General features: G+C 50.8%; 2 protein-coding genes across 2 annotated transcripts in view; one reads left to right on the top strand and one right to left on the bottom strand.

The window, feature by feature from the left end:
* Nucleotides 1-17,714, top strand: part of LOC138102550 (serine/threonine-protein kinase PAK 3-like) — a 54,245-nt gene extending 36,531 nt beyond the window's left edge. The window contains exons 4-15 of the mRNA XM_069000262.1: nt 7,413-7,547; nt 7,825-8,169; nt 8,594-8,761; nt 9,086-9,263; nt 11,299-11,362; nt 12,052-12,100; nt 12,878-12,990; nt 13,656-13,773; nt 14,591-14,690; nt 15,125-15,321; nt 16,970-17,107; nt 17,542-17,714. Of these exons, the coding sequence (XP_068856363.1) occupies nt 7,413-7,547; nt 7,825-8,169; nt 8,594-8,761; nt 9,086-9,263; nt 11,299-11,362; nt 12,052-12,100; nt 12,878-12,990; nt 13,656-13,773; nt 14,591-14,690; nt 15,125-15,321; nt 16,970-17,107; nt 17,542-17,670 (1,734 nt within the window). The 3' untranslated portion in view covers nt 17,671-17,714. The remainder of the gene's footprint in view (nt 1-7,412; nt 7,548-7,824; nt 8,170-8,593; nt 8,762-9,085; nt 9,264-11,298; nt 11,363-12,051; nt 12,101-12,877; nt 12,991-13,655; nt 13,774-14,590; nt 14,691-15,124; nt 15,322-16,969; nt 17,108-17,541) is intronic.
* LOC138102578 (uncharacterized) overlaps nt 1-20,520 on the bottom strand; it is a 171,268-nt gene that overhangs the window by 119,785 nt on the left and 30,963 nt on the right. The gene's annotated exons all lie outside the window — the stretch shown is intronic.

Consider the following 20,520-nt stretch of genomic DNA (forward strand, 5'->3'; position numbering starts at 1 on the left):
GAGGGTGCTCTGAAAGGTCTCGTCTGAGGCAGAGCTGTCAGCGAGCGTGAGGTGAGAGCGGCCCGGCCTTGCCCAGGCTGGAGCCCCAGCAGAGCCCACGCAGAGCCCAGAGCAGCCTGAGGCTGGGCAGAGGCAGGCTGGCAGGAGGCCCTTGGAGCTGCAAGAGGCAGCAGCCTGGCACTGGGTGCCTCTTCCTGGGAGCGGGCACATGGTCCCATCTCAGAGCCAAAGCGGCAGCTGGCTGCTGCCGAGGGAAGCGTAGCCGTGCTGGGCACAGCGCAGACTGGTGCCATTGGCCGTCTGGAGGCGGCCCAGGAGGAGAGAAAGGCAAAAGGCAGCCGAGGGCTGGTGCCCCGGCTAGGATTGCTACTCTTCTGCCGGCTGCCCTGGAAGTCCTGGGAAAGGTTAGCAGTGTGTGCAGCAGCCTGGGCACAGCGGGAGGGAGCCGGGCTGCTCCGCAGGCTCGAGCACGGGGCAGCGTCCTTCAGGCACGGCACTTCTGCCAGGGGCACCGAGGCCAACGGGAGGCAGCGACAGCTCGTCAGGTCAGATCTGCAGGAGCCAGTGCCTCACACAGCTCGGGGAGGAAGCGCCTGCAATCCTGCAGTTCTGCACTGAGTCAGAGCAAAGGTGTGGAATGCAGAGCGTTCTGCAGAAATATTCGGGGCCACCAGGCCAGCCTGCTTTGTGCTCTCCAGGGCACAGCAAGCAGTGCACCATGCAGCTCTGAGTTGCTGGCAGAGAGGTGTTAAAAAGGAACTCACTTTTGGATACAATTAAATGGTAACAAAGTCGTCGAAGCAAAGGAAAACTGCTTATGAGTAACGATTCCGTTGAGCCGGGTGTGTGCCTCCCTCCCCGAGAGCTCAACACACCCCCCCTCTAAGAAAATGGCTGCTTTTTAGACCCTTTCCCAGCCGGGACGGTCCCTGTCCCCTTTCCCAATGGGTGGGTACTAAGAAACTTAGGTGCTCTCCTGACCACCTTCTTTTCTGTCCCCTCCCCTCTCATCCTACTTCCTTTTTAGTCAGGTCTTCAACCCTGCCCCTCTCCCAGCTCCCAGCAACACCCAGCAATTTAACTAGAACAGCTCCAAACCATAAATCCAACATACATCCAACAATTTTCATTCTTTGACCTAAACCCCTTTTGGCTGCAGCAAAATATTACTTCCTCTCTCAGAGGGAATCGGGGATGTGCCTGAGGCTTGTGCTTGAGTAGTGAACTGATTTGGAAGGGAGCAGAAGGCTTTCAGTAGGCAATTTGTGTTTTCTTTATTACTTTGGGAAAGAAAGATGCAATGTGGCTTCACGCAGCAAAAGCACTTGCAGGGTGCAGTGACGAAATGTTGTGTTCAATTCCCAGGGAAGGAAGGTGTAAATGACCATCAGAGGAGAATTTGAGGAATGGGTGTTACGGGTTCAGGAGGACGCCCATGCCCAGAGAACTCAAGACCCAGTTAGAATTGCAAAGCAAATGAATTTTAGTAGTCACGTTAGCAAGAAATACATACCGGCGCCTGGCTGCTGGAAAAGCCACCGAGCAGGAGAAGGAGATAGAGCATGGCTCCTGAGTGGGAGGGGCAGAAGGGCAGGACTCCTTCAGGGCATCCCCTGGATAAAAATGGCGTGCGTCATGTCGTCCTCTCCCCTCCACCCCAGGAGCACACCTTATATCTCCTCCTCAGGAGTGGCCAGTTTCAACATCATTTCGTCCAGGGCCAGCTTACGAGATGAGGTCACATTGGCCCATGATCATACTCCATGCCAACAATGGCTCCATTATGTATTGTTTCTCCTTTCCCAGGATGAGTTCCACCAGGTGACCGATACCTAGTTTCATTTCTAGAAGTTAGTCCCGCTAACTAACAATACAGTCGTCTTCTGCATTATCTTGTCGATGTGCAACACTGCGGACCAAACATGTCAGGCCTCAGATCTGTCTCCTATCCCTGACACATGGGGATGTTCCCCAAATGACCACCAGAGACCCTCAGGACACCCCTACTCTCACATCAAGAACTTCTGACAAGTGGTTTAAATATGTCAAATAGTTTGAAGTCATGTTTAGCCTGTGAGTTTCAGCAAAGTAATGAGTGTGTCTTAGTTCCATGGGTACAAACTAGTAAGTGAGATTGCTGGGTGTGCACGTGTTAGGGAAGTGATTCCCCATGCACCCAGCGCTGAAATCAAGTGACGCCTCCTTTCTAACGCTGAGCTGGCAGCAGGGATGGATCCCTGCTTGGTAACCTTTCATTGTGGTCACTTATATTGAACAGTAAAAAAGGTTGAAATGAAATATTTCAAGCCGTTTCCCCCTGGTTTCCCTTTCCTGGGGGCCAAAGCTCTGTGCCCCAGGTGGCCTGGGTGTGTGCAGAGAAATGCAGCCCCCACAAAGCCCTTGGTTTTCCCACAAGTCATCATCACTCCTTCCCAGGTGCGCCCAGCTCTGGCAGGAGAGAGAGAGCCCACGGCGCAGTGGGCACCGTGCCCTCCCAGCCGGGGCTCTCTGGCACAGAGCAGCAGCAGCGCCAGCACCTTTCAACCCGCTCCTGGCCTTGGCTTCAGCCGGGAGCCAGAAGCCTCTGGAAATCAGCACTGCCAGTTGCATTCCCAGCTTGGAGCAGCTCCTGCGGGTGGGCAAATCCTACCCGTTCGACTGCTTCCATAGAGGACGAAAGGCAGAGGCAGAGATGTACCTACAGAGGGGACCAGGGCGTGTCCAATAAAAGTGCAAATGTGTGGGGAGATTTGTTAGGAATTATTACAGCTGTTATGCAATTAGTGCCTTCTCTCCTGGATCTGTGCAATGCTTTGGGCCATTTTCTTGGTCTAGTTTCCTTTGCTTTGGTCCCATCTCAGTGTTCACTTGGGGTACAGGCTGTAGGTGCTTGGGGCACGCTTTGAGTTACTCTTGGAGCCCTTGAACAACAGGGTTTGGCCCACGAGGGGACTTTGTGCTGCTTTGTGACAGAGGAGAACTTCCCAGGCTATTGTGTGTTTGCTGCGGGGAAGCTTGGGTTGCTTAGCATCAATTCCCAGACCAACGCAGAGCAGCTGCTTTGTGATGTCAGGGCATGGTTGCCACGTTGTGGTGCTGTCATCAGGAGGTTGCCTTGGTGCACAGAAGGTCTCAGTGTCAGAGCAGCTCTTGGGCTTGCTCAGAGCAGGAGCATCCTCCTGGTTGAGGCCTTGTCAGGGGGCAGCTGCACTCTGACAGGAGCCTTGTTTTTTCTTGTGTTAGAGCACAGTCTGCAAACTTGCACAGCAGTGCTAAAATCATGGAGGCATTTGCTGCTGCAGTTTGCACTGTGTATGGCATTGGTTATTCTGCCTATTACCTGACTAACCTGACACGTGAGTAGAGGTTTTCCCTGGGTGTAACCCAACCTGGCTTGTGTAGGGCTTCCTGCTCTTTCTTAGTAACTGAGTTGATTTTGAAACAAAAAGACCATTAGGATGCCACTGCTTTGGTAAAGCTCCTGTCAACACGTTCAGCTCAAAAGAGGGTGTCTGTAGCCAGGGAGGTGCAGGCAGCATTTGCAAGGGAACGTGCAGGGGTTCCCTTCCCTCCACGGGGGAGTCTGTGGCAGCCGAGTCTGTCATTTCCTCAGGGTGCTGGGTGAAGCAGGACAACTTTGAAAAGGCAGCCTGGGAGGTGTTCTCAGAAGGCCTTCAAAGAACTCTGCAGTTGTGCCTGGAATTCAGGGAAAGCTTCTTTGTTTCTAAATTTTGTCATGAAAAGATTTGACTGTCTAACTCGACCCTTTAATGAGTGCTAAAATAGCGATTCTTTTTGCAATGAAGTGCAAACTCCCAAACAGTGAGTGTCTGCTCCTGAACCCCAGAGCTGCTCCTGGGCTGTTTCCCAGTCAAACTATGACATCTCAGGGGGGTTTGGGGGAAGGTTTTCTGGGCAACGGTTTTCAGTAACTTAATGGAATTAATGCATGCAACTTATTTTTTAAAAAAAGAACCTGAAGGAGAGGATAAAAAAGGCAGCTTTAGCTGTTGGGCAGAAGAGAAATATTGGGTGTTGAAGAACAATTTGCATTTTCTTGATCAAGTTTGTATTCATTTACTGGCAAAAGAGGCCAAAGCCTAGGCACAACCAAGAATATTGTCCTGCTCTCTTGCTGGCTGTGTGGAAGAACTGTGTCTGCTGGAGGGCTGTTGTGAAAAGAAAACCCTCTCTGTTTGGGTGGACTTGTTCTGCGGGATTAACCAGCACAGACGGTTTTTTCACAGCATCTGGTTCATTTTCCCTTCCCACTGCAGGTCACATGATCCGTGTATTCGTCAGTCCTGATCCTGAGGTGAGTGAGACAGGAACTTTTGATGTTCCTGGTGTTTAAGAACTGTGTAGAAATCTGTGAGCTTGGCCTGTGGCAGTAGAGTAAGGAGGCTGAGCTGGGTGGGCAGAAAGAAAATCCATGTTCATGTCTGCAGCAGCAATAGCAAAGGCATCGCTGTGTAATAGCTGCTTTTGCATTTCAGAGCTGTCTCAGAACTAAAAGCCCAGCTTTGCAGAGAGAACGTTGCTTACTGAGAGTAGCCAGGCTGCAATATCTAATTCAGAGCAATATGCAGTACTGTTGAATTAGCCCATTTTACTTTAGTTGGAGGCACTTGGAATCCCATTGCTATGCAAGGTTATGATTTCTCCTTAGTAGAGCTGGTTGTAGAGCTGAATAGAGATAAGGTTAGAAATGACATGTAACTGCCTGTCCCTCACACTCCTGCCTGTCCACAGAGCACAGAACCAACCTCAGGCTCTCCTCTGGCTCCCTCTGCTCCTGGAGAAGAGGTTGAAGAGGCTGAAGAGGCTGAAGAGGCTGAAGAGGAGAAAAATGTCCAGAACTCTCCAGCTGTGGTCAGTCATGAATCTGAACGTCCTGAGCCGGTAAGTGGCAGTTGTGGTTGGGGCTGTCTTTAGAGGAAATCAGAGCTGCAAGTTTCTGAGCGGCCAGCACTTGCTGATGGTGGCCGAGGATGCTGAGTGCTGGAGTCCTGGCAGGACCTAGCGATTCCCCCCAGCCAGTGAGAGCTGGAACACGGCCTTTGAGCTGTCATGTTCAGGCCCCAGCTTGCTGGGATTCCAAGAGGGGCAAACGTGAATCATGAAGGCTCCCCTGTCGCCAGAGGAGGGAGCGCTCCAAAGACACCGCTCTCAGCCTTGCCAGACACGTGGGGGACACGGTGGCCTGGAGAGCCATGTCCCACTGCACAGGCTGGCCAAGTAGCTGCTGGCACAAAAGCTGTTGATGTGAGCACACAAGTGCTTTGGGGTGGTTTGTCCACATGAGCTTCTTGGGTGGGCTGAGCTGGGAGTATTTCAGAGACACACTGGGGATGGGGAGCTGCTGCTTGAAGTCAGGGACTTTGGTGCCTTGGTTGCCAGGTTGTTCTCTGGCCTCTTCAGGCAGAGCAGTGAGGAGCAGAGCTGACAGGGGCTCTGAGTGCGCCTGTGTTTTTGCTTTTGATAAGCTGCAAAGAGATGGTTGTGTTGTCCCCGGACCTGTGTGGGGCCACTCTTCTCCCGTGTGGCAAAAGAAGCAAAGTGCGCAGTTGGGAGCCCTTCTTCCGTGGCAGAAGCCAGAGGCTGCCATGTTTCTGCAGATACTTTCTGTTGTGAAGTCTGTTTTTAAAACTGCATTTGAAAACTGCATTGGAGCCTAGAGTGGGGGCAAAGATGTTGCTCTGAAGTAGGTGGCACTTTCATCTTTTTGTTTGTTGGTTTGTTGGTTTTCTAGGAGGAGACTCCCTGTCTTTTCTTTCTCGGCAAACAAAGGTGCTTTTACTCAACCTTTCCTGGACTTTTCTAGCACTGGACGAGATTCTGCTAGAATTTTAGCTTGCAAGCTGGCGGTTCTGGAAGTTGCAGTATTTTTGCATGAGAACACGTAGTTTGGGGCAAGGAGATTGGTGCAGAAGGAGCTGTTCTGGTGTCCGGCCAGCCAGCAGGGCCTTGCACATCACTCTCCGGTTAACAGCGCCCGTGCCTTTTGGCAGCCCAGGGGAGCAGAATGTGTTGTATTCCAGGTATGGGAATTCAGCAGGAAATCCACACCCTTGCATTCCAGCTGGTCCTCTGAGGTCAGAGGGTCTGGGAGGGGCTCAGCTTCATTTCTGAAGTGCAGCCACTTTAACATCATCAGTCTGGTTGAGTCCAAGAGAAGAACTTGCCCCAGTACAGATGCACAAAGAGTGCAGTTCCCAGTGCAGTGCCCTGGGTCTGATCGCATTCTATAAGGCCCTTCCTGCTCCAGGTTCCCCAAGAGTGTGGTTTATTGAAGCAACAGGAGAGCAAGTTCAGGATTGCTGCTGATCAGGGCACTGGCTACCAAGTGTTGATGTGTGTAGTGAGGGAAAGCATAGCATAGGAAAAGAGAGATGATAACAGTGAGATCGATCTGTCTATCTATCTATCTATCTATCTATCTATTGATCTATCTATCGATCTGTTTATCTAAATGAAACTTCCTGGCTCTGCTCCAAGGCAATTGGAGGTGCAAAGCTCACCTAAAGACATCCTTTCAGGAGAGGAGGAGAGACATGTTCCATCAAGCGATCCCGAGCAGGCAGAGATGTTTCCCCCTCCAGAGATGGTTGTTTTTTCCCCTCAGAGGTGTTTTCCTCCCCCTGTTTATCCGTGAAAGTTTGGTCTGTCCTATGGGTGTGGAGCAATCCCATCCTCTAGGTGGGGTTTGGTGACTCTGGTCAAACATGCATTACAGGACACATGGTTTCCATCACTGGCATCCTGAAGGGTGTCTAAGTTAATTTGTTAATTGGGCCTTCTGAGGGTCTCTGTTACTGCCGGTCAGAATTCTCAGTTGACAAAAGAGGGAGGACAAGAAACACCTTGGTTCCCCTCCATATACTGAGGTGGCCATAGAGGCCCTCTGACCTCCATTGGAGGCTCTTTGTTCGCATCCTCATCTCCTGAATAATCCAGGATTTGTAACAAGAGTGTAGATGTCAGAAAGGCAGGAATGGCAGTGCAGGCCTGAAGAGAACATGAACTCCAGAAGTGTCTCTCACAAGGAGCAAGCTCCCACAGGAAGCCACCTGCAGAGCCAGGGTGGGGCTGTGGCACAGGGCTGGGTGTCAGTCACTTCTGAAAGACAAGCAGGACACGGCAGAAGAGGAGCGAGGTCCTCAGCAGAGCCTTGAGAAATGCCCCACGTTCCCTGTCAGATGCCTAAGAGTCTGTTGGAGCTTCAGTCCCAGATGGAGCCTGACTGTAGTGCCAGTGTCACTTTGGAATCTGTGCCTCCCCGTGGGCAGAGAAGGACCCGGGAGAGCAGCAGCACATTGCTTTGGGAATGTGCGAGCCCATCAGTCTCTGAGTCCTGCCCCACAAATATTTTATGGGAAGTTGAAAGCCATCTTCTCTTGCTTTCTGCGCAGCTCCTTCTAGAGAAAGAGCATGAGCAGATTGCTCTATCAGAGATGCCTTGCCAGACTCGGCGAGAGCTGTTCCCAGCCCGAGAGCAGCTGCAGCAGCTCAGGCAGCAGGTGGAAGAGGCACAAGAGAATGGCCAGGTGAGCCTGCCTAGCCAGGTGACAGAGTGAAGGGCAGGAACAGGGACATAAAACGGAGCTCTTGGGACTGAGGAGGCCAGGAGTCCCACAGGCACTGAAAGCACAGAGCCTTGTCATCTGCAGAGACCAGTGCTGGGACGGGAGGGTTCCAATGGAAGCAGAGCTGGGTAGGGAAGCAGAAGGGAGGGGCTAAATGAATGTGATTTTGAGGCTGAAAGAGGAAAAAGCTGAGCCTGATGGCAGCTGCCAGTCACTTGCTCTGCATTTGTGTGTACAGAACATCAAGGCAGAGCCACAAGCAGAGCTGCCCGAAGCCAAGAGTGACATCAAGGCAGCAAAGAGGAGGAGCAAGGAAGACATCAGAAGCATCCAAGAGGAGAAGAATCTCCATCAGCACAGGAGCGATCTACAAGAGCAGGTGAGTGTAAGAGCTGAAGCCACTCCACTTGTGAGACATCCTCTCTCTGCTTCTTTGCAGAACATCGACAAAGAGCTGCAGGCAGAGCTGCAGGAAACTGAGGCTAGGATCAAGGCAAGGGAGAAGAGGCTGGATGAAGGACTGAAAATCATCCGAGAGGAAATTAATCTTCTACTCCAAAAGCATGAGGCTCTAGAAAAGCGAGTGAGTGAAACAGAGAGAGCCGCTGCAGTCACCAAACTGGTGGTTTCTGCCCTTCTTGCTTTTCCTCTGCAGAGCAGCAGGCGGGTGGGGTGATGTCTCTGAGTGCCATCCTGCTGTGGTCTCTATCACAGCCACTCTGAAGGACACGTCCTGGGCTGCTGAATCTCAGCTGCTGCCCTGGACAGTGCGACTAGTCCTTTGGCCTTTTGGCCAGCAGTCATCCAAATGGATTCCTGCTGGCCTGTTCCTGCTCTCCTTGTTTCTTGAGGTGTTTTTGCAGGTCAGCTTGGTGACCCTGATGGATCTTGAAACAAGCTGTCTGTATCCCTTGTGAACCTGTTCTTTCCCTTTCCTCACAGTCGCTGACCCACGGCTGACAAGGATAAGCTGTAGTGTCTGACTGCTTTGTTGTGTTTGACTTGAGGTGGAAGTGTTGACATCTCACCTGGCAGCCTGCAAAGACTTCCAGCAAGTGATTGGCCACAAAGAGCCCCAAGGCTGGCGTGGGGCACAGGAACTGTCCCAGCCGGACCTGCTGCAGCTTGAGCCCGTCCCGAAGATGGTGGAGGAAAAGAGGACTCCATGGGAGGAGGTAGAACATTAGAACAAGGAGATGCAAGTGTGTCCATAGCCCTTGGAGGGGGAAAAGAGTGCTTGGGAGGAAGTGGAATAGTCATTGCAGCAGTCATCCTTCAGAAAATCCATGAGAATGTTACAGGAATCTGGCCATGAACTCAAGTAAAATCAGCCTTTGGTTTTGACCCATCCGGTTTGAGAAGTGGACATGCAAAAAAATCCATTTTAAGAGCCCTGCATGTGGCTGACAGCATCTTCCTCTGGGCCTGCATTTGAAATGGGATCCCAGGGCAATCTCTGCCAGCCACACTTTCTGACACAACCTCATTTCTTGTCTCAGATCTACACAGGCTCTCGCATGGAACCTGCTCCTGCAGCAGCAGCAGCAGCAGCATTGTCTAAAGGAGCCTTTGGACCCCAGCCTGAGAAGTGGAGCCCGGGCAGTTTGCTCAGCTCCAACAGCGACACAGCTTCTTCCCATCAACAGGAGATGGAGGATGACCTCCTGGAGCTACTGAGTACGTCTTGTGTATTTCTTGTGTGAGGGACAGTGTATTGTGTGCATGTGTCAGCATAGCTGTGCCAAATGTTGCTCCGCAGTTTGGTGTCACAGGGACATTTAGGACTCCTCACAGGAAGTGCTGTGCTCCGAGGCAGCGAGGGAGTGCTCTGGGTGTTCCTGCTGCCTCTGAGCACAGCTCAGACTGCCTTGGCTTTGCCTGAGCTTCCCTCTCTGCTGAAGGCAGAAGCAGGGATTGTTCCTGCATCAGCTGTGACCTAGCAAATGATCTAGGCAAGTCCTCTGTGCTAGTGGCCAAACTGAACGGAATATTTGGCTTCCTAAATTCTCCTTAGACTCCTGATTTCTCAGCATTCATCAGAGCAAAAGACCTTCGCAGAAATTGTTTGGTTTTGGGGTTTTGTCTTTTGGTGGGTTTGTAAGGATTTTGGTTGGTGGTTTGTTGTTTTGGGGTTTTTTTGTGTTTGGTTTGGTTTGAGCCTTTTTTTTTTTTTTTTGGTGAAGTTGTTTTTTCTCCATCCTGAAGGAGCTCTTCTTCCTCATGTGTCTTATTGGTGTAATTTTGATGACTGTTACTATTACCACTACTACATCTACAGTTGGTTTTTATGACAATGCAACATTTTTGCCAATGACCACTTCTTTGAAAAAACATCAAGTGACAGCACAAATTGAGAGCAAGAGGTGTTTTCCACATGTCCCCAAAGAAAAAGCAGATACTTTATAACAATCCCTATTTAATATCCTAGTTTCATGCTTATAAGGATGTGTCCAAGAGACACATTGATGTGGCGTGGTCAGGTAAAACTGCACTGCAGGCATTTCTCAGGAGTGAGCCTCCAGCCCATCCACTGTCTATCCCTCAGATCCGTGGCACTTTTTCATCCCTGATTCCCAATCATTCCCGTGACTGTTAGAATGCCACCCGTTGGCCCAAGCCCTGCACAGCTCACTCTCTAGGAAAACACATGAAGCCCTTTGTGATTCTGCAGCACAGCCCATTGAATCTGCTTCCTGCCCATAACAGCTGCCAGTGCTGTGCTCTCAGGTAAGACCTGGGGGGGGCTGAGAACAGAGCCCAGTTGACTCTGTGTCTACCATCACCTGTTGGGACAAGAAGGGCATTGATGTGCACCTCGGTGTGTCTGATCTCAAAGCCAATCCTCTTGTGTCCTGAAAGGGGGCAAGAGCTTGGAACAGGGCTCGGTCTGGCTGTGGCTTCTTCCCAGTGCTTGTCAGTGCTCATCCTTGGGCCTTCCCAGCCCTGCTGTGGTACCTGCCCTGCCCCTGACGGCCGCTGCGACTGCAGAGGCTGGAGCCTTCCTCAGCTGAGAGAGTCCTGCTGCTGCCCGGCCGCTGCAGCGCGGAGCTGCCGGGAGGCAGCAGCCCCTCGTCTGGGCCGGCTTCTGCATGGCACGGCCTGGACTCACGAGAGGCTCAGCATCTCCTCTGGGCAGCTGTCCGTGCCACGCCGGCGCCCGAGGAGCACTGCTGTCCTTGCTGCCCGTGGCCGCTGTGCCGAGCTGGGAAGGCGGGGACGTGTGTGGAGCTGAGAGGGCGAGTCCAATGCCAGCGACTGATCCGCGCAGTCAGGGGGAAGACAAGCAGTGTGGTTCTTCACATGGGACACGGGCAAGGGCATCTTTGAACTCAGCCTGCCCATAACGGCTGAGCATCCTGATGCGGAAAGCCCCGTTGGTATTGGTCACAACGTGAGCTGCTCTGGTTTACAAAAAGAAAGGCATTCTTTTGGCAAGATGCCCTCCTCTCCTGCGAATGCATCTCTCTGTGCTTTGTTTCCTCTCAAGAGATCTCTTCAGAGGACTGTAGAAAATCAGTCTCAGTGCTGGCCATCTGTGCTGCAGAGCTGCCTGGCTTGTTGCTGTTGCTGTTGTGGTTCTTGTCGCTGTTGTTGTTGTTACCCAGATGACCACAAAAGGCTCAGAGCCCCAGAGAGTGGGGCTGCCTTTTGTATCTCCTGGAAGGTGGCATGTCTGCTTTCAAGTGAGCATCTTGCACTTTGTTTCCCTCAGGGAAAATGGTGAGCATGGAAAATCCGGTGATGAAATACACTGAACTGGAAAATATCGGCAGCGGGTGAGTCCAACCACAGTTTCTTCTACAAAACCATGGGCCAGCTGTTCTGCTGGTGGAATATCTATCAAGTGTCAAGTCAGGCAAGCTGCAAACATGTTCAGACACTGGGCTTAGATTGGCCCATCTCTCAGTGCTGGTCAGAATTTGTAAGTGTGGTCAGAAGGCATTGTCAAAGACATCTCCACGCTGCCACGGTCTTGCCTGCAGCAAGGAACAGGAGCTGGAAGATCTCCTGTCTCTCAAGTGTGGGACAGCTGTGTGTTAATTTCCTTAGCATTTTTGTATGTCTCAAAATCATACGGCCGCACTAATGAAAGGAGAATCTTGCTTGCCTGAAAGAGCAGCCTAGCCCCTGGTAGCTGTCAGATAACAGTTCTCAGGAACAGTTCTTTCCAAGAGGTTGCTGAAGGAAATACTCAGTGGTCAGGATTAGAACCACACAGTTTAGAAACGGAAACTCAAGATGAAAGAATAAGCTCTCTTTTTGAGCTGAGGCACTAAAGCCCAAAGCTTCAGGAACAGGCCCAGTGCCCATGCACTGGAGAGGAAAATGCATCATGTGCCCTCTGGCAGAGCCCTCATGCCTCCTGCAGGTTTTAGGCACTTAGAGCAGAGATCTCCTGTCCGGGCTGGCTTTCACGCCAAGATCTAAACAGCTTCTCCTTTCTTTGCTGCTGTTTTGTTTCTAGGGGTTTCGGAGAAGTTTGTAGAGCATTCGACAATGCCACAGGAGGAGAGGTAAATGTCAACAGTCCCTGCAGATTCTGCAGCTCTTGAGGGCTTTCCCCTCTGGTGTGAGTTGTGGCTGGAGCTTTGGGTCACCGGGAGAGCTGTGCTGCAAAGGCACAAGAAGCACAGACTGGTGCCAGCCTGCAAAATACATTTGGGACAGTCGTTGTCCTTCTCAGCTGCCAGAAGGAAGGCAAAGAGAGCAGTGGTTCCTTTTGGAGAAGGAAATGCTCACTCACTCTCAGTGGCTAAAACAAAGGTGGTGCCTTAGAGCATCTCACTGCTTTCTTGTGGCTACAGCTTCAGAGTCCTGAATTCTCATTTCTGGCTGCCAGCAAATACATCTGAACCTTACTGGTAGTTCCTTAGCAACCTGCAGTGCTGCACTTGGGAACTGCACGTAGGGAGGGATCTGCAAGGCGTCCCTAAGAGCCCTAAGCCCTGCTTATAGCCCAGGATGTATCCATAGAGTAGCAAGGCTTGGATTACTTCTCTGGATCCCAGGCAGAGCATCAGAGAGTGTGGGCAGAGCTTTGTGGGTGATAGTTGAGACACCATTGTTACCAAGTGGACAAGGCAAAACGTCAGTGGCCATGTGTCCTGTTTCTGGCCCACAAGGGAGCGGAGAAATGGGCTGTTGGAATGTCAGTTCCTAATTACTCCAGTGTCTAATCACAAGGCACTTTGGCACAGCTCAGCTGTGTCATTCCAAAATCACTCGCTCCATGTGTGTTGTGGTCTCGTGCCACCAACTTCTCAAGGTACTGATTGTCATTGTCATTTTAGGTGGCCATAAAGAAAAGTAGTCTGCAAGGACTGAGGAGGAAGGAAGTAACTGTCAATGAACTCATGATCATGAAGATGAATAGGAATCCCAACCTGGTCAACTATTTAGACAGGTGAGTGGTCGTGGTCTTATCCCATGAATGTTTGTTTACCTACTGCAAGCATGAGAGGTCAAAAACCAACTTTGGTCTGTGGCAGAAAATAGAGCCGTTAATTACTGATCAATTATTATTTCTCTTCTCATCTCCAATGGATGGGAAGAGAGTGCATTTTGTCTGCATTAGTCTTCCCTGGCACACATCGTTTGACAATTCTTCAAAAGCCTGCACCAGTGCTATCTTACTAAGTCAATACCCTCTAAGTTCACTGCCACCACGTTGTCTTGGGGCTTGATTTTTCTCAAGAGTCTTAAATGCTGATGAACCATCCGAGAGAGGATTTCCCTTGGACTGCAGCCCCTCTTTTCCATTGCTGTGCATGCCAGGAAGACTAGATGCTTTTTTTCCATAAACACCATGTGTGACAGCTTTTTATCTGGGCTGTTAGTAAACTGTGTTTTTCACTTGCTGGCCATCTAAGACATCTCCTTTTTCACAGCTGTGCCTTTCTCCTTGACACAGCACAGACCGCAATCACTGCACAGCCTAGAGGGAACGTCTATTCCTTTGAGTCTGTCCTCGTTTCAAAGGGACCTGGAAACAAGAATCAATCGTTGTCTTTTCCAAACAGTGGCGTAGCCATGCACGTTCATCTCCATGGCCTCATTTCCTTCTTTCAGCTACCTTGTGGATGATGAAGTCTGGCTGGTGATGGAGTACATGGATGGAGGCACTCTGACTGATGCCATCTATGAGATGTACATATCTGAAGATGAGATGGCAGCCGTCAGTCGGGAGGTCAGGGATCCCACCTGTGCTTCCGAGGGCTTGGGCAGGATTGTCTGGGAAACAGGGGCTGAGAACTGGAGGGATTCCATGTGCCAAACTTTGCTTCTGTGTGGCTGCTATGCTATGGGGAAGCGGGGGAACTGCGTGGCAGTGTGCCTGCACTCCCTGTACTCTGTTCTTGTACTCTTATCTCCTGCTGTTGCATTCTCACTCTGTCTCTTGTATTTGTAGTTGCTGTTCTCCACCTTGCCTCTCTGAATGCTTGCCTGGAGCCTGTCTGCACGGCATTCCTTGCCTGTAAAAGCAAAAGTGCTGGTAGCAGAATTGGAAACTAATGGTAAAAGGGACTCATTTCTCAGAGTCCTCAGCTGAAAAGGGTAATAGTGCACCCAAAATGCTGTTTGCTTCTGAAAGGCGACTCATGTGATACTTCCAAGTCTGTGCTGAGGCCAGCAAGAAAACCTTTGCCATGCAGCCTCCCACCCAAAAGTGAGCCGCTTCACAGCAAAGGGAGGGACTCTTTCTTTCTTGGCAAAGCCTTGCTTGTCCTCTGGATGAAGAAAGCACATCCACTGCAGCAGCAGTCATTCTGGCTGCTTTGCAGAGGACAGTCTAGAACAGCAATTCCCGTTGGCTCTCTCAAAAGCTGACGTGCCTTCCCTTAGAAAGGTAGTGTTGGAGCAGCAAGCTCTTCCTCTCAATGGCTCTGTGTTCTGCCATTGCACTCTATTCCCCTGGAAAGGGAATCTTTTAGAGCTGTTTCCTTTCTTGTGGGCTCAAATCACACCACTCATTTTTATCCTCCTGTCTCTGTTTTCTCTCTCAGTGCCTGCAAGGACTGGATTTTCTTCACTCAAACCATGTCATCCATCGAGATGTGAAGAGCAGCAACATCCTTCTCAGAACTGACGGCTCTGTCAAGCTGGGTTGGTATATTCTTGGCCAGGCAGAGCGTTCCGGGCATGTGGGGTTTGGGGCTGCTTTTGAGTGACTGCCAGTTCCCCCAAAGTGGTGCTGCTGGCAGTGCAGGGACCCCTGCAGCGAGCTGAAGGCACAGTTGCAACGTGCACAGAGGTATGGCGAGGAAAAAGCCGTCCAGAGTGGCACTGGTTTGGGTCTGTGTGTGTCCCTTCCAGAGGGAGGGAGCTACAATCTAAAGGTTCCAGGGAATAAAAGCCACTTCTGGGGGCAGGATTAAAAAATTTAAAAAGCAGCCACTTCCGTGTTTCCTTGGCTAAAGTCCTGAGGAAACAGAGCAGGGACGGATTTCCAGGAGATTCAACAGCGCTTTCTCAGACTTACAGTGGGGAGTTCTTTTGCTTGGTTTCCTAATTGTACAGAACTTTTTTGTTCTCCTCAGCTGATTTTGGCCTCTCTGCTCAGCTCACCCCTGAGCAGAATCTAAGGAGCTCAGTGGTCGGGACGCCTTGGTGGATGGCGCCTGAGGTTGTGCTAGGTCAACCATATGGCCCCAAAGTGGACATATGGTCTCTTGGAATTGTGGGATTCGAAATGGTGGAACGAGAAGCTCCTCACTGGAATGAAAGTCCTACCTCGGTAAGGAGCAAATACTCACTGATCCCTCTGTCTTTTTCACCTATCCTGTGTTCTGTCCTCCATCAGACAAAATCCCATTGCCGTCTGCTGGCACTGCTTCCACCAAGGTCCCCTTCTAAAAATGGCCCTGCAGCACATCAGCATCTGCTGTAGTTTTGGTTGCATCGGTGGGGGAACTCAGGCCCTACCACATGCAAACACTCTCCATTCTCAGGCAACACTTTCCTTTGGGTTTTAAGTTGTTCCAGCTCGTCTGTCTGTGTAGAGGTCTCTAATAACACAAAACACACATCTCAGAGCTGGTGTTACATTTCCAGAAAAGAAGGAAAGAAACCCAAACCAACAAAGTTTCTAAAACAGTGGTTTTCTAGAGAAGAACTGCACTCCCTGTACGGTTTCTTGGCACTTGCCTAAAACCTGGGCATGAGGGTGTAAAGGCCACATAGTGTCTTCTGCTTCTTGTGCAGTGTTGCTGAAACACTTAGTGACCATATTTCTGTCATAGCCCAAGCCACGTTCTCCATGTGACCAAGCTGCAGCCTGGTGACTCGGAGAGCCTGCCAAAACCTCCCATTTGTTACCTGGCACTTTCTGGGATGGGCACATCTTTAATGCATTGACTTGAGTATCCAGAAAAGCAGAGGGCTACCATAGGGATAGCATTTCTCCTTCTGCTGATTTGACCACGAAAAGTTTTTCTTTTGCCACATCAGAGAAGCTGGAACTTGCAGACTGCTGCGAGACAGAGCTGCAGGTGGCTCCTGTGTGCCCAAACAGGCATTTTCATCCCAATACGTTTCTGCATGCATCTTAACGTGTCTGTGTTGAATGCGAGGTTCCAAATGTTTCTTTCCTTACCTGAGCAATAACTCCCTTTTCTATAATAATACTTGAAAACAGTTAGAGCAAAGTCCCTCTTCCAAACTGCCTGTCAAGCTGGTGTGAATCTTCAGAGAAGCAAAACGTGCTTTTGCTGATGTAGTTGCCCCTAACTAGGTCAGCCAATCAAATCAGCTGCCGAGGCAAGCTCCGCTGGATGCTGGAAAAGCTGTGGCTGCTTTGGGGTTTGGGTTTTTTGTTGGTATAGGAAAGTCATCTCTGCCTCTCTGCCAAGGCAGAAATTGCCACTGCAGAGTTGAGCTTAAACAAGGGGCTCTGGGAGAGCATTTACAGACTTGAAACTGATGCCTGGAGTGGCTACCTAAAACCAGAGACTAGACAAGAATAAGAGAATCAAAATAGGTATTTATTTGAACGGCCTTCAAAGATACAGCCTGGGCAGTCAAAAGGCTACATCCAAGATGGACCCTGGGTCATGAGTTCTTCACAGTTTTGTAAGCTTGGTCCATTTCCATAGCAGGGTTAATTCTCCAATTATGAGCCCAGTAATGATGTAATTAGCCCAAGTTTGCCCCTCTTCAGAGGCTTTGAGTTCACACATTTTGGGCCCTGGGACAATCGGAGTGTCCTTGGAGAGCAAACCTAGAGAGGCTTTGTTATGTCTAACTAGCACGAGAGAACAGTAGCTAACAGGCCACACAAAACTTCCGAGCTACACACTAGGCAGTACAGGACTTGAAAAATAGAAAAGTTAAAACCTAAGGCATCAAAAGAAGCAGGTGGAGTCTTGTGTTTCCTTTTTCTCCAGGCTGAACTCCTGATAGCCACAGGAGGGACCCCACAGCTGCGGCAGCCCAACCTGTTCTCGGCTTCTCTGCGTCACTTCCTGAACTGCTGCCTGCAGAAAAACGAGGAGCGGCGCTGGTCTGCCAAGGAGCTCCTGCAGGTAAAATGCAAAGGGGCTGCAGGTCAAACAGTGTCCGAGGATGGGCTCCTCCTCCACTGAAGCCCAAGGCATCAGATGAGCCCCCTTCCTCCTCATCTCCACTCTTGGTGCTTTCCAAATGAAAATGGTGAGGAATCCTGGGCTGGGCTGGCAGGGACCTGTAAAGGCCATCTGATCCATGTGGTGTGCAATGAGCAGGGATATCTTGAAAGAGATCAGGCTGCTCAGAGCCCCTTCCCACCTGACCTGGAATGTTTCCAGGGAAGGGACACTTACCAGCTCTCAGGACAACCTGTGCCACTGTTGCACTATGCTCCTTAGACCTACTCAGAGTAAATCCCCTTTTCATTTAAAAATATTACCCCTGCCTTTGAAGCACTGAGCTTGGAAAGTCATGGTTCATTGTTCTTGGTTGGTTTTTTTCCTTTGGGCAGCATCCATTTGTAACATCAGCCAAGCCTGCATCCAGCCTGGTGCCACTGATCCAGTCACTGAAGAAGTGGAAGGAGGAGGAGAAAAGATTGCAGTGGCAATCCATCCATTCAGGACTATTTTCTCCATGACCAGCTTAGATGAGGATTGTAGAGTAGGATTGTAGAGTAGGATTGCAGAGTAGGATTGCAGAGTAGGATTGTAGAGTAGGATTCTAAATAAATAAAGTTTCTGAAACCTCAACTCATCTGTAAGATTCCTTTCTTTCTCACCTTGTGATTTAGCTCAACTTTTCCTTCTCAATTGTCCGTTGTTTCTTAAAGGTGGAAAGAGACACTTATGGCTTCTTTGGTATGGTTTGTCAGTGGGGCAGGCTCTTCTTCATTCATCCTCTCCAGACCACACTGCCTTTGCAATACGGCACACTGGCCGGTTTTTGCCCAGCCATTGTGCTTGTAGTTGAGGCAGAAAGGGCAATGGCATTTGCAGGCAAAAGCAGAGGAGGAGTTGTGCAGCCAAGACATCCTGTGCAGATGTAGGTGTTGAGCTGTGACTCGAGAGCACTGGGGTTCCTGCCACTTGGATTTGTATCCCTAAGTGCAATCTCTTTGGCTCAGGGAGAGTCTTGCTCAGCTGAGAAAGCAGAAAGCTCAGCGAGGGTGCTCTGAAAGGTCTCGTCTGAGGCAGAGCTGTCAGCGAGCGTGAGGTGAGAGCGGCCCGGCCTTGCCCAGGCCGGAGCCCCAGCAGAGCCCACGCAGAGCCCAGAGCAGCCTGAGGCTGGGCAGAGGCAGGCTGGCAGGAGGCCCTTGGAGCTGCAAGAGGCAGCAGCCTGGCACTGGGTGCCTCTTCCTGGGAGCGGGCACATGGTCCCATCTCAGAGCCAAAGCGGCAGCTGGCTGCTGCCGAGGGAAGCGTAGCCGTGCTGGGCACAGCGCAGACTGGTGCCATTGGCCGTCTGGAGGCGGCCCAGGAGGAGAGAAAGGCAAAAGGCAGCCGAGGGCTGGTGCCCCGGCTGAGGATTGCTACTCTTCTGCCGGCTGCCCTGGAAGTCCTGGGAAAGGTTAGCAGTGTGTGCAGCAGCCTGGGCACAGCGGGAGGGAGCCGGGCTGCTCCGCAGGCTCGAGCACGGGGCAGCGTCCTTCAGGCACGGCACTTCTGCCAGGGGCACCGAGGCCAACGGGAGGCAGCGACAGCTCGTCAGGTCAGATCTGCAGGAGCCAGTGCCTCACACAGCTCGGGGAGGAAGCGCCTGCAATCCTGCAGTTCTGCACTGAGTCAGAGCAAAGGTGTGGAATGCAGAGCGTTCTGCAGAAATATTCGGGACCACCAGGCCAGCCTGCTTTGTGCTCTCCGGGGCACAGCAAGCAGTGCACCATGCAGCTCTGAGTTGCTGGCAGAGAGGTGTTAAAAAGGAACTCACTTTTGGATACAATTAAATGGTAACAAAGTCGTCGAAGCAAAGGAAAACTGCTTATGAGTAACGATTCCGTTGAGCCGGGTGTGTGCCTCCCTCCCCGAGAGCTCAACACACCCCCCCTCTAAGAAAATGGCTGCTTTTTAGACCCTTTCCCAGCCGGGACGGTCCCTGTCCCCTTTCCCAATGGGTGGGTACTAAGAAACTTAGGTGCTCTCCTGACCACCTTCTTTTCTGTCCCCTCCCCTCTCATCCTACTTCCTTTTTAGTCAAGTCTTCAACCCTGCCCCTCTCCCAGCTCCCAGCAACACCCAGCAATTTAACTAGAACAGCTCCAAACCATAAATCCAACATACATCCAACAATTTTCATTCTTTGACCTAAACCCCTTTTGGCTGCAGCAAAATATTACTTCCTCTCTCAGAGGGAATCGGGGATGTGCCTGAGGCTTGTGCTTGAGTAGTGAACTGATTTGGAAGGGAGCAGAAGGCTTTCAGTAGGCAATTTGTGTTTTCTTTATTACTTTGGGAAAGAAAGATGCAATGTGGCTTCACGCAGCAAAAGCACTTGCAGGGTGCAGTGACGAAATGTTGTGTTCAATTCCCAGGGAAGGAAGGTGTAAATGACCATCAGAGGAGAATTTGAGGAATGGGTGTTACGGGTTCAGGAGGACGCCCATGCCCAGAGAACTCAAGACCCAGTTAGAATTGCAAAGCAAATGAATTTTAGTAGTCACGTTAGCAAGAAATACATACCGGCGCCTGGCTGCTGGAAAAGCCACCGAGCAGGAGAAGGAGATAGAGCATGGCTCCTGAGTGGGAGGGGCAGAAGGGCAGGACTCCTTCAGGGCATCCCCTGGATAAAAATGGCGTGCGTCATGTCGTCCTCTCCCCTCCACCCCAGGAGCACACCTTATATCTCCTCCTCAGGAGTGGCCAGTTTCAACATCATTTCGTCCAGGGCCAGCTTACGAGATGAGGTCACATTGGCCCATGATCATACTCCATGCCAACAATGGCTCCATTATGTATTGTTTCTCCTTTCCCAGGATGAGTTCCACCAGGTGACCGATACCTAGTTTCATTTCTAGAAGTTAGTCCCGCTAACTAACAATACAGTCGTCTTCTGCATTATCTTGTCGATGTGCAACACTGCGGACCAAACATGTCAGGCCTCAGATCTGTCTCCTATCCCTGACACATGGGGATGTTCCCCAAATGACCACCAGAGACCCTCAGGACACCCCTACTCTCACATCAAGAACTTCTGACAAGTGGTTTAAATATGTCAAATAGTTTGAAGTCATGTTTAGCCTGTGAGTTTCAGCAAAGTAATGAGTGTGTCTTAGTTCCATGGGTAGAAGCTAGTAAGTGAGATTGCTGGGTGTGCACGTGTTAGGGAAGTGATTCCCCATGCACCCAGCGCTGAAATCAAGTGACGCCTCCTTTCTAACGCTGAGCTGGCAGCAGGGATGGATCCCTGCTTGGTAACCTTTCATTGTGGTCACTTATATTGAACAGTAAAAAAGGTTGAAATGAAATATTTCAAGCCGTTTCCCCCTGGTTTC

Source organism: Aphelocoma coerulescens, unplaced genomic scaffold (genome assembly GCF_041296385.1).
Source record: "Aphelocoma coerulescens isolate FSJ_1873_10779 unplaced genomic scaffold, UR_Acoe_1.0 HiC_scaffold_87, whole genome shotgun sequence".
Lineage (NCBI taxonomy): Eukaryota > Metazoa > Chordata > Aves > Passeriformes > Corvidae > Aphelocoma > Aphelocoma coerulescens.